This window comes from Lygodium microphyllum, chromosome 28 (assembly GCF_053477565.2).
Source record: "Lygodium microphyllum isolate KBCC chromosome 28, Lygodium_microphyllum_v1.1.10, whole genome shotgun sequence".
NCBI lineage: Eukaryota > Viridiplantae > Streptophyta > Polypodiopsida > Schizaeales > Lygodiaceae > Lygodium > Lygodium microphyllum.
In genome coordinates, this window is record NC_141162.1 from 68,462,739 (window position 1) to 68,480,346 (window position 17,608).

The 17,608-nt window shown below is 40.8% G+C and overlaps 1 protein-coding gene across 4 annotated transcripts in view; it reads right to left on the bottom strand.

The window, feature by feature from the left end:
* Nucleotides 1-17,608, bottom strand: part of NFXL2 (NF-X1-type zinc finger protein NFXL2) — a 195,771-nt gene that overhangs the window by 131,827 nt on the left and 46,336 nt on the right. For all 4 annotated transcript variants that reach the window (XM_087670490.1, XM_087670487.1, XM_087670491.1 and 1 more), the window contains exon 2: nt 5,024-5,137. In XM_087670490.1, the coding sequence (XP_087526616.1) occupies nt 5,024-5,137 (114 nt within the window). The remainder of the gene's footprint in view (nt 1-5,023; nt 5,138-17,608) is intronic.

Consider the following 17,608-nt stretch of genomic DNA (forward strand, 5'->3'; position numbering starts at 1 on the left):
TACCTGTGTTTTTAGTCTTTCTCTCTCCTGCACACTGCCACTTGCATCAGATCCAACCTTCCTTCTTGGAGAGGGTGGTAATTCCTAATTAAGCACTTAATACAATAATTAGCAAATAAACATAAATTGAAATGCACAAATTACCTTAATAATCTCGAAAATTAGACACCCTGTTGGCCCCAAAACTAGCATCCCTTTCAATATTTGTTTACCTTGATTGCTAATGGAATGAGTACAAGCTAAAATTCACAATCACCTTTGCTATTCCAAAAAGCCTCTTTGCTATAGCAACAATCAACAATCAATTCGAGCCAATTGCCCCTTGATTTTTCACCCGAGACTTGCACAAATGGAACTAGCAATTGCCCAAATGCTACCACAAATTACAATGAATGGGCTGGCATCTGAATTCCTTGACCATTACACACATTTCACATGTTGAATTCAATGTACGATGTCTTCACCAATTGGCACAAGTCCTAAGGTGGCTATCTTAAAGGTGTAGAAGATGACTTCTTCTTACCCTTACTGTCCTTCTTCGGAGCATTCAAAAATCGGGTAAACTAAGGATCCTTTGCCAAGTCAACGAAAAGATTTGTTGTTGTTGTCATCCAATTCTTGAAGTAGTCATTAAGTTCCTCTTTACTTTGTTGGTTATTAGCCTCATCATGCCCTGAAAGCCCTACATCTTGCCCAACATCAATATTTTCATCTTGTTGTCCATGGTTTGAGCCTTGTCCAAGATCAGGCATTACGTTTCCTTCATTCCCATGTGAATGTTCATACTGAGATTTTTTACCCAAGACTTACACAAATCGAACCGCCAACTCAAAACTAAGTAAGAAGCTAAAAGAAGAACTTGTAAGTATTCCTACCCTTCCTTTTCCTTCAAATGATTTTATTTCTCACGGTCAATATGGAGTAGGTGTATCTTCATCTAGTGCATTTAATGAACAGAAGAAACCTATGATGTTTTCCACAACAACATCCATCACAAATCCATTTGGGCTCCTACCCATCCCTCCCTCATCTTCTATTGCACCTTCCTTTCCGCTTTCATTGGCCCTCCCTCATCTTCCGCTGCACCTTTCTTTCCGCTTTCATTAAGTGCACCACATTATCCACCACACACCACACCGCGGGTTTTTGTGCATTTAGGCACAGCCTTTAGGACCTCTACATATCCGCTTCTGGGTGGTGTACCTATGATGGAGGCTTGACCTCCCACACACACACTTTTGGGCTATCCATGCATCCTAGACATACTCGAGTGTGGATCGTTTGGTACCACAGTTTGCCTCAATGGCATTACCTAGTAGACCATCCAATCATTCTATAGTAATCTAGCCGACATTTGGACAAGGCTATTGTGCCCCAATGACTCCACCTACACCTATGGTATCATATGGATCTATGTCCGTTTCGGTATCTCCACAACAATCGGTACTCATTGGACATCAACAGCCTATTTCTATCTATCCACCTTTACCACCTCCTACTTCTTATCCACCACCACCACCATCCTATCCTCCATCAAGCCCCATCTATCCATCTTCCTAGACTCCTCATGATTCTAGCTTCTCATCTGCTAAGCATGCATTTAATGACAAGACTCGTTTCAAGGGGTCCAACTACACCACTTGGTCAAATTTGATGAGGCATGTCTTAGACTCTCAAAACCTATGGGATTTAGTACAGGGATTGGAGCCCCAACCTGATCCTGCCCTTATTCTATACGAGATCATCTGCTCATGAAAGGCTCATAATGCCTCCGCTATTGTTGAGCTTATGTAGGGTTTATTGCATGAGTTTCACTCCCACCTTCAACATTTCAACTTAGTATCTGAGCCTTTGGTACACTTGACTAACCGCTATGCGGCTGGAGATAGGACCCGTCGCATAAATTTGAATCATGAGCTCCAAAATTTCAAAATCATAGACAAGGATGACTTAAAAGTCAAGTTGGCTCAATATTGGCATCTCCTCACCGAGTTTTCAACCACTGGGGCTCCTAAGTCCTTTGACGATTAGGTTATCCTATTCCTTAACAAGCTACCAAGAAAATATTTCCATTTTGTGCAACATGTGATTTCACAGTCTCAGATGCCCACATTTGATGAATTTTAGTGTCATTTGTTGCATTGTGCATGGTTGTTTGATCAATTTCATAACATGTTCTCAATAGAGGGGGCTCTAGTTGTATCTTCTCAGAGGGGGCAACACACAAAACTTACATCAAAATCAAAATCAAAATAGGACTAGTGAATTCCAAGAAAACAATCAATCCACACTCAAACCAAGATGGCAAAATGTACCTAAAAAGAATCAGTATGGTCAACATTGTCAAAAGGTTGGCCATTATGACGATGAGTATCAATCTAAGGCACGAGACACACAGCCCATAATGTACCTAAAAAGAATCAATACGGTTAACATTGTCAAAAGGCTGGCCATTATGACGATGAGTATCAATCTAAGGCACGAGATACACAACCCAAATCCAAGAATCAAACCTCCACATCCTAGTCGAGTAACCCCCAACAAGGGAAGCAAGATGGTGGCAACCCTCAGCAGGGGCAGTGGAGAGGCCAAACCCACATTACCTCTAGTCTGTCATCACAATCGACGAACTACTCAATTCCAAAGGGTTTGTCCGATTGGTCTGCAAAAATCCATATCGTCTCCTTAGAGATATCGGATGCGAGTTTCATTCACATCTGCAATTTGCATCATGATGAGGTGCCTGCAAAGGCCCACTCGTCACAACCAAGCACATCAGTACCTGTTTGGCTTGTGGACAGTTGAGCTACCCATCATATAACTCCTAGAGTGGACATTTTTATTTCCCGAGCCCCCGCAACCGAGAGTATCCGCATAGAAAGTAACTTCTCGATCATGATTCAAGCCCAAGGTCACATCAGTTTTCCCACTAACCTAGGTCCAAATCTCGCTTCACTAGATGATGTCTATCATGTCTCTCAACTTGGGGTGAACTTGTTGTCCATTCAATAGCTTTGCTAGTTGAGATGAGCAATTTTCTTCACAGTGACCACAATTGAGATTCCAAACTCTTAGATTGGTTTAGTGATTGCTCACGGCATGGCACAACCTAATGGCCTTTACCACATGACCCACTTCTTACCAAGCTGATTGTCAATGATTCGGAGTTCCATTGCTTCCAGGCTTTGGCCACTACGCGAGAGCACATGGCTCTTAGGACATCTTGGCTATGACTCTCTTTATGAGCTCTCCCGTTAAGGGATGGTTGAGGACCTTCCACACCTAAAACTATCTCAAGAGGCCTATAAAGCATGTCGACTAGGTAAGCAACATCATACACCCTTTCCTTGGATATCTATCACTCGTACTATGAAACCCCTTAGGCTCATACATGTAGATCTCTGTGGTCCCACATCCACCACTGCCTTAAATGGCGCACTATACTTTTTTATAGTGGATGATTTCTCTAGATATATGTGGGTATACTTTCTCAAGCACAAGTCTGATGCCTTTACTTATTTCAGTGCTTGGGTACTGTTGGTCCATAACCAGACTAATCATCATGTGGGTACTACAAGGAGTGATTCTGGTGGTGAGTTTACCTCCCACGAGTTTTCTGAGTTTCTACAGGAGTAGGGCATTGCAGTGCAAGACTATCAATCCATGCTTATTGTTCCTGCAAAATACAAAATGCAAGCACACTCTATGACTCTTGCAAAAACCCAATGCTCACAATAGCTAAAGAAACTCTTATAACAGCACTAGATTTGATACCATGTGATACACTAGCATTTGCAGAGAAAATATAAATTATACAAACATGACTCACACAGTGAACTTAGAAAAGAGTGCAAATGAAGAAGAAGACAGTAAATGAATATTAAATGCTAAATGAATAATGAATGAGGTAGAGATATAACAGTGTGCTCAAAGGAGAGGAAGCTATCCAAAGCACTCTCTCATTAGAACAAGCAAAGGGAGAGTGTTGGAGTGTTCTCCTTTAAGAATGGATCCCAAATGCAGCAAACCACCAATGTCACTAGAGAAATCTAAAGGCAAAGGGAGAGTGTCGAAGTGTTCTCCTTTGAGAATGGATCCCAAATGCAGCAAACCACCAATGTCAGTAGATCAATCTAAAGTAAAACACTCTAGCAGCAGTGTAGATGAAGAGGACTGTCAAACACAGCACATTCGGAGAGGAAGCTATCCAAAGCACTCTCTCATTAGAACAAGCAAAGGGAGAGTGTCGGAGTGTTCTCCTTTGAGAATGGATCCCAAATGCTGCAAACCACCAATGTCAGTAGAGAAATCTAAAGTAAAACACTCTAGCAGCAGTGTAGATGAAGAGGACTGTCAAACACAACACATTCGGAGAGGATAAATAAGGAGATAGTCCTGAAGACAGCAGAGCAGCAGGCTGGAGTGGGAAATACAGCATGTACGATGGCTGGAGAGTCAAACTGCAGCGATATGCAGCCTAGCTGTCAAATACAGCTATGGAGAGTGTTGCAGATGAAAACTCGGGCAGGCTGCAAGGACAGAGTGCAGGCCACGGAGGCAGGGAGTGAATGAGCAGCTGGCAGCACCTTGCAGGCACTAGAAGATGGAAACACGGCCAAGAAGATGTGGGCAACAGCCTGCAGGTAGGGCAGCAGGAGGCCGGCACCCTAGATAGACATAAGATGATCAAGATGATGATGAAAAGATGATGATGGAGGAGAAAAGCTGGCAATGAAGTGTGTACATGTGGGATAAAGTGATGAAAGTGGCAGTGCACTACACTAAGTCTCACTTTTATGGAACATTCTCAGCCAATTGTCCTATTGAATATTCTGGAGTCTTAAATTGATTGATCTAATTCTTTTTGGACTGTTTTAAGAGCCAGAACAATGCTAAAAGGATGTGCTTAATTAAGGGACCAATTCTTGAGGTTTCACAGCATGTACTGAGCTTCTGGCTACTGTAAAGGAAAATCTTGCCCCCTCCTTAGGCAAAAGAAAGAACAAATATTAATATGACTCACCTCTGAACAAGGTGGGCAATCTCCATTACAACAACGACGTTTACAAGGATGGCGCTTACAATCACGCAGACGTTGACATTTTCTCTCACATTGCAAGTCTTGATGACAAGGCACCTACAAAAACAGGTGTTAAAACATTAAAGTTCACAAACATAGTTTAAACCTCTCCATATGCATATCCTGAAGTTCATTGCAATTTCACAAACACAAATTGTACATCTTATGCTTAAGTTCATTCTAACTCATTGCCACGACTTTCCAAACTCGTACATGTACATACAAAAGTATCATCAAATGATCCTTCTTTTTAAGGATGGATTTAGTACTAGAGGCTGGCAAAAGAAATCTGAAGCAATATGCACATTCTTGCTTGAAAATAAAAAGAGTGCCTCTTACTAGATTAGCTTTTATATCACTAGGTTTTCATAAAACGCATAAAGTAATGTTGCAGTTTCATAAGATGATTGCTTTTGAGACACAAGGAGGTAAATAAAAGAAAATAGAAACTACTCACTCAGCACTTTTCCTATTATAATGCTCAACAGCAAACAAGCAGAGAACAGCAAAAAGACCGGTCCAAAAGAGGCGGATTAAATAAGAGAGTGCTGAAATTTGAACATATAATATGTACAATTCCTTTCTGAGCACAACCCCACAAAATCACTTGCATTATGAATTTGAAAGGTGATGAGATCATACATCATAAATAAGACCTCTTGTGAGAGCTCTTAATCTGAACCTTTGAATATTTGAGTCTTATGCCCTATTGGTGATCATTTATTATTTTCCCCAATAAAAGAAATTACAATAACAACTCCAGTAAGTATATTTATTGTCCTTCACTAAAGTAGTGGGGTTGATCAACCTCTCTACATTGCACTTGCAAAGTACGTGTAGAACATGGAAACCCCAAGGGGACTTTGAATCCCTGTAGCCCTCAGAAAGAATCCATGAGGTAAAATATGAAGTGCAAAAAAGAATCTACAATGACATATTGAGTAATCATAAATACAATAATTGGGTAAGCATTCAGTCTAGTGGGCTATAATGCCAGACCAAATGAGACTCTATGTGGAAGAAGGTGCCCCAGCCCCATGTCCCCATAAAATCAACTTTCCTCTTCCTCCTCTCAAAGTCACGCTAAAACTACTGAGCCTATGGAAAATCTCTATCTTAGAGAGTCCCTACAATAGAGAAATCATGCAGATCAATAGCATGGCTACATCTCATAGTCCATATGAACCAAGCAATAATACTAGCAATCAACTCTCATTCTTGGCAATGTCCCTTGATCCACTCTATCTACAACTAGTCCGACATGAGAATCCAACAATGAGAAGATATTGGCTCCCTAAAAATCCTCAAATCCACATGACACGCTTCTATCCACGGCCCAAGCTACTACCACCAAGTCTATCATATTCTCAATTGTACCATGGAAGACCAACTTGAGGGGTTTCCTCCACATCTCCTAGGTACTGCGTTGTATGGGGTGTTCACAGTAGCATCAGAGCTTTGACTCAAACCTCACCCTAATACTGATAGTGCTTACTGTAAAGAAATACTCAAACACAGAATACCAACACAATTGTACGACAAAGCACTAACTAATTTAAAAAACTTAGTAGGGTTAGGGTAACTCAGAGACAATGAACACTGAAGATGAAAGAATAATGAATGAGTAGATACAATGCTCAATGTAGTAAACCAACCTTGCAAAGTAAATACAAAACCTAAAACTCTCATGTCTCTAAAGGACCGAGGCAGAGGGTATGTGCCATACTTTGTCTGGATCCCAAAACGTAACAAGCAGCCTCCAAATGTGACCAACAAAAGCAAAGCCAGATCTGCAGATTCTAGATCAGGCTGAACACAACTAGAACAGCTCGGAAAAGTGGGCAGCAAGTAGAGAATTGTCAAGAAGTAGCAGACAACTACTACAAACAGCTAACACAGTTGTAGAAGTGCTCCTAGATGACTGGTGAAAGCAGCTGGACTGAAAATAAAGACTGTGGAGGCCTGATCAGCAGTAAACACAGCAGTTTGTAGAGCGTCAAGCTGATGGCAATGGCTGGAAACAGTTGGCAGCAGGCTGGAAACTGCCACCAACAGCAAAACGCTGATGTAGACTGATCACCAACAGCAAACAAAGGGCTAGATGAAGGCACCTAGCTGATGGACAACAGCTCAAAATGAGATATCCACTAAGAAGAGATGTGGACAGCAAAGAATAGGACACTAGCAATATGCAAACAAGATAGGGCTGAATGGTGGGCAACTTGTCTATTTATTATAGACGTGGATCCTGCCAAATTAGGGTTTGGCATATGGGACACATACACTCTCTAGGAAAGCAATCATTTAATGATGATAACTTTGGTAATAAGCACATTTGGGGGTTGTAATAGAGAGCTAATCAGTATACATCGCATTTGTTAGCTCAACACCCCTCTCAAGCCCAAAACTTGAACCAAGAAGGAATTATAAACTATAGTTCAGCCCATCATCATCCCAAGGCATCCCACCCCAAAGCAGCAAGGGCATCAGGCCAAGGGTGCACATCAGCTATCCATAGAAACATGAAATGGGGAATGGGAACGAGGATGGGGACGGGGATGGGGACGGTGACGGGGACACCAAACCTAGGGAATGGGGACGTGGGAACTGGAACAGCATTTAAAAGTCATGAAAAAAAATTAATATTTCACTCATAATCCATGTGGACTCTGGAGTGTTAAAACCAAGGTATATAATCCACAAGGACAAATCATTTGAAGTTTTAACTTTAAAAATATCATGCATCATTCTAAAACTATCATTAGAAATTAAATTACAACTTACAAGGCTCAAGAGGTAAGCTATTCAATTATAAAATGCATAATACATATGCCATAAATGATAAAACACTGAACAATGAACTAAACTTTAAAGTCTAAGCTGAAACAACATGCCCATGGTCCCATTGCCAAAAAACTTAAAAGATTACAAATATGAAGTCTAATCTTTGAAAGAACATGCTCATTGCCCCAAAAAAGACTACAAATATAAAGTCTAATCTCTAGACTGAAGCAAAATGCGGCATGCCAAAATAGCCCAAAGTGCAACTGCAAGACTGCAAGTACAAATATAATGTCGGCATGGCACAACAACCCAAGTGTCACACTACCATCAATGAATCAATGATCATAATATCATATACAATGTACATGTGTCATGTATCATGAGACTCATGATAAGTAAACTAAATCAAAGATTATCATCATGATCTGAGGTTGCTCTAGCTACTCCTAAAACGACAGCCTCGTTATCGTGTGTGCCATGAACTGTTGTATCTCCCTCAACATCAGCATGTGTCTCCTCTTCTTGCTGCATCTCACTCTATGAATGGATCGAGCTTTGTTGTCACATTGTTACATAACATCCTCAAATTAGCACTAACAAATACTAGATCATTTGCCCTCTCCACACCAAGACGGTTCCTCTTCTTTGAAGCAATGTGAGCATATGTACTCCACAATTGCTCCAAACAAGAGGAGCTAACTAACTGACTCAAAATACAAATGGCTAGTTGCTGCAACTCAAGACCATCCGAACCATAGTCCTACCACCACAAAGCTACCCCAATCTTACAGCGATCCTCTTATGCATCCCCACAACCAAAAGAACCCCGAAAGGTCCTATAACATGAAAGCTGATCTCTGATCTTTTGTCTAGTGCCATGATCAAGCAGTAGACGAGACAATATAAGTCTCCATGCATCCATAACCTCACTGTCATTCTCCTGACCCTTGCCCTGGAACTCATAATTCACAACAAATGCAGTTGCATGCATAGGTGAGCTATAGGAGTTCCACCTCACAACTAAATGGCGTATCTCCTCATATGCCTCATCATTTGGTGCCAACTCCTATAGCTTTTCATTCAGCCTATCCATAGCCTCATATACCTTGCCAATGCAAGGTTGCATAGCATCCATAACCCTCAATAAATGCACAATAGGTGATACCATAGCATCTATCCGCTTTACATCATTCCAAAAAGTGGAGTTATTTGCTTTCTCCAACCATAAGGTACCTGTAGGAGTATCTGTCAATGTTGATGAGTTGAACTCATCATTAAGCATCATTAAGAAATAACTACCTCAAGGCACCACTGCATTCTCTTAATCTGCCTAGCATCAAGAAGTTAAAGGAAAATCTGGTATCAGAGTATTTTAAAAGTGTCTTTTTCGATCGCAAAGAGAACTGATGGCAAAGAAACTGGTGATTCAAAACAAAGCTAACCATTTGAGCTCCTTGCTCTATGACAAGTGCAATCCTTAAAAGGCCAATATCCTTTAGTAGGTTATTCAAGCAATGAGCCATACAATACAAAACTATGATATGCAGATAATATCCCTGGATATAGCACATGCTGCCCTATTTGCGGGCTCTCCATCTGCAACAAATCCCACAACATACTCTGGGCCAATAAGCTCAATACTTGTAACCCACTCTGCTAAGAACATCTGCTGACTTTCTTGTCCCCGATGCATCATATGAAGATATGAAATACATTTCCCCATGAGAATAAGCAACCATACCATGAATGGATCGCTTGCGTGTATCACTCCAACAAATCCCACAACATACTTTGGGCCAATAAGCTCAATACATGTAACCCAATCTGCTAAGAACATTTGCTAACTTTGCTGTCCCCGATGCATCATGTGAAGATATGAAATACATTTCCCCACAAGAATAAGTAACCATACCATGAATGGATTGCTTGCATGTATCACTCCAACCATCAGCAATCAAGGAAACTCCATTTTTAGTCCACATGCTCTTTCTAGTCACTATTTCTTGCTCAACAAGGTGCTTTTCCTTATCGAGCAAAGTGGTGCATAAGGTCTCTGATGATGGAAATACATACGAAGGGCCATACTCACCAATCTTCTTGCACATCAATTTACAATACTCTAACCTAGCTGCACAAAATTGAATGTAGTCATGATTTTAAAAAAAGGGCCACTGATGTATCCACCTCTTCCTTCTTCTTGGGATCCCAACTAGCATCAAGTGTGCTCTGTCTATGTGCAACATATGGCGTTGTTGATACCATGGCCGATGCAATGCATACAGTAGGTGTAAACGTAGCACTTCTTGATACTGACCCTTCTCTAGACACATCTGATGGGAATGGTATCACAAAAGTTGCAGGTTAACTGCAACACGTCGTGGTCTAGATGCAAGATAAGCTTGTTGACCTGCTACACAGTCACGAAGCTCATTTTGCTTCTCCAAGGTCACATTAGGACAAAACTGTACCTCTGAATTTGGCTCATGTAAGAGATGAGCTCGGACCTGATTTTGTATCAAATGGAACAAGTGGCAATTGGTATTCCATACTCTAATATGTAAGTAACTTTGAAAATTTTAAATCAGTAAAAATTTGAAATAGAAATGCTCAGTTCAATGGATTACCTTGTTTGCTCCACTAGTTCGCTTGTATGGGCAAAGCTTGCAAGCCCATGGTTGAGATCTTCCACCACTCAATGGGCAGTTAGCATTACTTCTTCCCACCGTGACCAATCACTAGACCTTCTTCCTCGAACACCGGCCCAATGAGCGGAGCGGGAAGATAAAGTCATTTCAAGCTCAAAATTGAAATAAAAATGGCTCAAGAGAAGTGAAAACTCAAGTCTCGAGAAAAGGGAGAAGGCTCGAGAGTCAAGAGCGAGGGTCCAAGCCCCACGAAGAAGTTGAGAACTTGGCACTTAAAAGAGAGAAGGAAGAAGGAGAGAAAGGAGAAGGAAAAAGAGAAGAGGAGAAGAATGGAGAACTTGAAACTTGGAGAAGAAAAAAGAGAAGAGGAGAAGAAGGAAGATGTGACATTAATGTGACATTAAAAGTGATATTTAATGTCACATTAAGGTCATAAATATGGAATGCGACATTAAAAGTGACATTTAATGTCACATTAAGGTAAATCTAGGGGAACATGCACGAGAATGACTGTCCGGGCTCTTGGGCGCCCGAACGGGGTTAAGGGGAGCCTAGAGAGTAAGGGAGTCCAGGAATAGTAGGACTTCAGGAAGTTGACGGCTGGCAAAGGGATCGGGTTAGAGGGCCAGCACTTATCTAGGCGTGGTTGGGAGGAGAAGGACACTCGTGCTTTTCATCATTTTTATGGATCTGTCTCTCCGTCATCTATCATTGGTATCAGAGCCTATGTCTCAGATCGTTAATCGTTCGCCTACTATCAGAAATCCGTTAGGTTGTCAGTCGCAGTCAGGCCGTCAAGTCTTTTGTGAAGTCGCGTGAGTACCTGGCGCAGTGAAAACGCGACGGGACGGGCCGTGAAGAAAAACGAGAGAGAAACACGTCACGTCACATTAGAAGCGCAGCGCCACGTCACGTCACATCACATCACGTCTACCAAGCGCCGTGAAGAAAGCGAAACGGAGAAGCGCAGCGCCACGTCACGTTAATGTGACCCGTTTCGTTACGGGCAGAGAAAAAAAAAAGAAATCTGTCATCTCGCGAGAACCAGGGTCGCGAGGACCAGACCAGGCGAGGACCAGATCAGGCGAGAAAGAAATCTGTCATCTCGCGAGGACCAGGGTTGCGAGGACCAGACCAGGCGAGGACCAGATCAGGCGAGGAGCCGCCAACATCAGACGTGGGTCATTAAAAAACGTGATTTTGTTACGATTGCTGTTGACGGGCAATTGTGACTGCTCCTGAGACGAATATGACTGCGACTGCTGTGAGACAGACGGAAAAAATCATACACGACTGAAGCCACTGTCTGCCATTAAAAATCAGGGAAGTTCTTTACTTGTATGCAAATTTCTTATTTTTGCTTTCCAATTCCAGTGTATTAATGGCAAAAAAAGGGAAAGAAAGGGTAATGGAAAGTTCTAGTTCGGGGGATCAACCTATGGTAGATCCCCATGAACCAGACATACAAGAAGAACAATGGGAAGAATTTTTTGCCACGCGAGAGCAATTCGATGATCTTACTGCTCGTGTGCAAACTCAGGGGGTTCAAATGGAATTTTTAACCCAAACACTTATACTGAAATAAAATCTCAATTAACTTTATTGTTGGAAAGAGATAAAAATAAGATAGAAATCTCGGATGTCCAATCTTCATCGAAAGATTTAGATGTGACTATGCGAGATTCTAAGGAACCCCAGACTTACCATAAATTGAGGGATAATCCAGTTTTAAAGGATATGAAACCACCTCAATTTTACGGGGAGGAAAAAGATAGGAATAAAGACACAATCTTTAATTTCCTCCAAAAATGGGAAGATTTACATAAATTGAAAAATACCCCACCACATCTCCAAGCACTGGAGGCTAGTTTAACTTTGGGGCCTAAAGCATATAAGTGGTGGCGAACTTTAAAGGAGGCGAATAAAATACCTGAAACTTGGGCTTAATTTGAATCCGTCTTTTTAAAAGAATTTCTTCCTGAAAATGAAATGGAAAGAAATTGGGAAGATTGGGATTATGTCAGACAAAAGGGAAGACCCCTGCTGACATATCTGGAGAAATATCGTGAGATAGTCCTCAAACTAGAAGGAATTGATGAATTCCAAAAAACAAGAGGATTCATTAGGGGACTGGATAAAGCATGTAAAAAGGAAGTAAAACGGAGATTACCTAAGACGCTGGAAGAGGCAATTAAATTTGCATTAATCTATGAAGATAGTACGCGTCCAGGTACACTCACTAGTCTCACTGATACGGAGCCCAAGTCTAAGGAATTGGAAACCTCAAAATTTGTAGGCAAATTTGAAAGAAAAATGTCATTTTTCAAGGGTAAAAAACAACCTTTTAAAAAGAAACCATATATGAGGCCAAAGTTAAGTCCTGATGACTTTGATAAGGCCAAAAAAGAAAAATTGTGTTTTAATTGCCTATCCCCTAACCATGCTGCTTGGAATTGCCCTCAAAAGAAAAAGGGGGAAGACAAAGGAAAGGACAAGGGCAAGGGAAAAGAAAAACAAATCCATGTAGTCAGAAGGTGCATCTCTAAGAGTATCCCTGTTTCTAACATGGTTCACACACACAGTCATGAAAAGTATAAATCTTTAGAGGTCTTGCACATGGATGTACAACATAAGTGTTGTATGTCAACTTCTATGTGGCAGCCTACTTTTGGGCCACATGATTTACTTAGAGTACATGGATTGATAGCTGGAAAACGGGTTAGAGTCATGATTTATGACTCTGCCACACATAATTTTATAAATTATGCACTTTCAAAAAATTGAAACTTCCCCAACAAACCAGTGAGCATCAATATGTTGTTCGTATGATGCAAGGCCAAGACAATAAAATATGGGATACAATGGTATCCAATTTGGAAATTGAAATTCAAGGATATAAAGATAAGCTTGATTTCCAAATAATGAACATGGAAAGAGCTGATATTGCTCTAGGGAGGGAGTGGCTATGGGGATTGGAACCATCCTTAAAACGTAGCTATCACCATAATACACTGGAATTTGAAAGGGATGGTAAGACTTTTGTCATTCAAGGTGAACATGAAGTATCTGATAATCCTTTGCTGTGTTCTACTGAAGTTCAGAAGCTGATAAAGAAGGAAATTTGTGAGGTATATATGCTATGGTCTCTTCCTGTACAAAATACTTTTACTTTCTGTAATATTAAGCAACAATTTTCTTATGTTTGTGAGTTGAATGTTAATAATGAATTGAACAGTTTGTTAGATGATTTTAAAGATGTGTTTCCTTCTGATTTACCAAGTGGCCTTCCACCAGATAGGGGTGATATAAATCACCCAATTGATATAAATAAGGATACACACCCAATTTCAAAACCACCGTATAGGTTAAGTGAAACACAGCATCAAGAAGTTAAAAGACAAATTAAGGATTACCTGGATAAAGGGTTTATTCAACCCAGTAATTCACCTTGGGCTTCACCAATTTTATTGGTAAAGAAAAAAGATGGTTCTATGCGACTTTGTGTTGACTATAGAGCACGTAATAAAATAACGGTGAAGAATAAATTTCCTATGCCCAGAATGGAAGATCTTTTTGATCAATTGCAAGGGGCAAAATTCTTCACAAAGATAGATTTAAGATCAGGATATCACCAAATAAGAATTAAGGCACAAGATGTTTCCAAGACGGCATTTCGTACTAGATACGGACATTATGATTTTTTGGTGATGCCTTTTGGCCTCACTAATGCACCAGCTACCTTTATGAAGCTGATGAATAGTGTTTTACAGCCCTATCTAGGACATTTTGTAGTAGTCTTTTTGGATGATATCTTGATATTTAGTAAATCAAGAGAATAACATTTGGAACACTTACAATTAGTATTCCAACTATTAAGAACACATTCCCTTTATGCGAAGAAAACTAAATGTGAATTCTTTGCACAAGAGGTCAAATATCTAGGGCATATAATCTCGAAAGAGGGAATCAACATGGATCCAGAAAAAGTAAGGGCAATTATTGAATGGCCACCTCCAAGGAACCTGGAAGAGCTGCAGATCTTCCTAGGTTTATCTGGATTTTATCGTAGATTCATTCGAGATTATGCCAAAATAGCTGTTCCAATGACAGACCAACTTAAAGGGAAAGGGAAAAGTTTTAATTGGGGAACAGACCAAAATGAAAGTTTTCAAAAACTTAAGGTAGCTATTGCTACAGCTCCAGTATTATTAATAGTGGATCCCAACAAACCATTTGTGGTTGAAGCTGATGCCAGTGATAAGGCAATAGGCGCGGTCTTATTACAAGAAGGTCGACCAGTTGCTTTTGAAAGCAAGAAATTAGATCGTGCAAAACAGAATTATTCTGTTTATGAGAGGGAGCTGTATGCAATAGTACATGCAATGAAGAAATGGAGGCACTATTTATATGGTGCCAAACTTTTGATTTTATCGGATCATGAAACCATTAAGTGGCTTAATGATCAACCAGATTTACACGGGCGTAAAGCCAGATGGGCCGAACTCCTCCAAGAGTTCGACTATGAGATCAGATATAGAAAAGGAAAGTATAATATAGTAGCTGATGCACTCAGCAGAATGCCCATCATTAATGAATTGAGTTTTACTCAGTTCACTTCCAACTTGCTTGAATCTTTAAAAGGGAAATGCCAGGTTGATCCGGCATATTTCAACATATGGGAAGCAATAAAAAATGGGGATCCAACTGAAAGTGCTTCTACTGAGGGAGGAATATCTGAGGATGTTCAACAAGGAAATGGAGCATCAGGGGTTGCTCAAACTGGATTCAAGTGGAAGAATTTTACCATTGATAATGGTTATTTACTCTACAAGGGTAGGGTATGTGTCCCGAAAGATATAGAAGTAAGGCGCCAGATACTCTTTGAGTGTCATGATACCCCTAGTGCGGGACATCCAGGAGTTAATAAGACTTATAGTCTTATTAAAAGGCAGTTCTATTGGTCTGGAATGAATAAGGACGTCCTTGACTATGTGGTCAAATGTAATAAATGCCAGGTTAATAAAGCTGAAAAATTAAAAATGGGAGGACTTCTCCATCCATTAGAAATTCCTTCGGGAAAATGGGAGAGTATCTCCATGGACTTTATTGTTGCTTTACCTAGAACACAGAGGGGGCACGACTCTGTGTGGGTGATTGTGGATAGGTTAACCAAAATGGCTAGGTTCATTCCAACTTCAATTGATGTTAAAACACCAGAATTGGCTAGATTGTTCGTAGAGAACATATACCGATTGTATGGCCTTCCGGCAAATATAGTTTCTGATCGGGATAGAAAATTTGATAGCCATTTTTGGCGTGCGGTATTTAGGAAATTGGATACTAAACTTAGCATGAGTACGGCGGATCACCCGCAAACAGATGGGCAAACTAAAAGGGTAAACCAAATTCTTAAAGATATGCTTAGGACATATGTAAGTAAAAGGCAAACTAATTGGGAAGAGTATTTACCGATAGCAGAGTTTGCATATAACAGTGCCAAGCACTCTTCCACTGGATATAGTTCATCCATGTTAATGTATGGGTTTCAGCCCAGAGCTCCTTTTGCAATAGGACTGCATAAGGAAAAGGTTCAGGCAGCTAAAGATTTTTTGGAGGATATGAATAGTATGTTAAAATTTGCTCAAGAAAATATTAAAAAAGCTCAAAATCGAGCTAGAGCATATGCAGATCCTCACCGAAGAGACATCTCCTTTAAAGAAGGAGAATCGGTCTATCTTAAGGTGCCTGAACAAACCAAAACTATGAAAAAGGGACATTGTCCAAAGCTTTCACCAAGGTATTGTGGTCCTTTCATAATACTTAAAAGGGTGGGAGAATTGGCTTACAAGCTCCAACTACCTGCTGGTAGTAAAATACATCCAGTTTTTCATGTAAGTAAATTAAGGAAGAAGCTGGGTGATTTGGATAATCTAATCTTAAATGATGATATTGAGGAGTTATTCTATGACCAATCTAATCCACATGAACCAGAAAAAATATTAAATGTTCGTAATAGACGAACGAGGAATACTATTTATCAAGAATGTTTGGTTAAGTGGAAAGATTGTTCAGAAGAAAGCTCAACATGGGAGCGAGTAAGTACTTTAAAGAAAAGGTTTCCCGATTTACAGTTAAACCTTCCAAGTATTGTTTTCGAGGACGAAACCGATTCTTAAGGGGAAGGAAATGTGACATTAATGTGACATTAAAAGTGATATTTAATGTCACATTAAGGTCATAAATATGGAATGTGATATTAAAAGTGACATTTAATGTCACATTAAGGTAAATCTAGGGGAACATGCACGAGAATGACCGTCCGGGCTCTTGGGCGCCCGAGCGGGGTTAAGGGGAGCCTAGAGAGTAAGGGAGTCCAGGAATAGTAGGACTTCAGGAAGTTGACGGCTGGCAAAGGGATCGGGTTAGAGGGTCAGCACTTATCTAGGCGTGGTTGGGAGGAGAAGGACACTCGTGCTTTTCATCGTTTTTGTGGATCTGTCTCTCCGTCATCTATCAGAAGAGAAGGGAGAAGGAAGAAGCAAGAAGAGAAGAGAGGTTGGAGGCTGGAGCAGATGGGGGGCTAGTTGTTAGAGCAACAAGGGCCTAGGGCAAGATACAGCACATAGGAGGTGGGTGGGGGGTGCAGCAGACAGGAGGCAGATGAGAGCATGCAGTCGACAGGCATGCAGGAGCACACAAGAGCGAGAAGCGGACGGGAGCAGCCAGAGGTAAGTGGGATGCCATGTGGTATTCCCTATCCAAAACAGTACAGGGAACGTTCCACAGTTTTGGAACGCATGCCATGACGGCTTTGTGCCAGGGACGGCAATTTGGTGTGTCCGAGAGTCGTTCCAATCATTTCCTATTTCTATGTGGCTATCCAAGGATCTACCAAGACTACAAAGATAATGGTTATCTTATCAAGCAAGCCCAAAGGCCCAAGGGTCATCCTAGAGAGGCCAAGGCATCGAACAAAGGATGCTCCAATGGCCTACCAAGACTTGCAAAGGTGATGGATCCACTTTGAAATTTTCTCCTTTTTTCTTTCTTTCTTTTTTTTTGAGTTTGTTTTAATCATATTTAGTATTTGTGGCCCAAG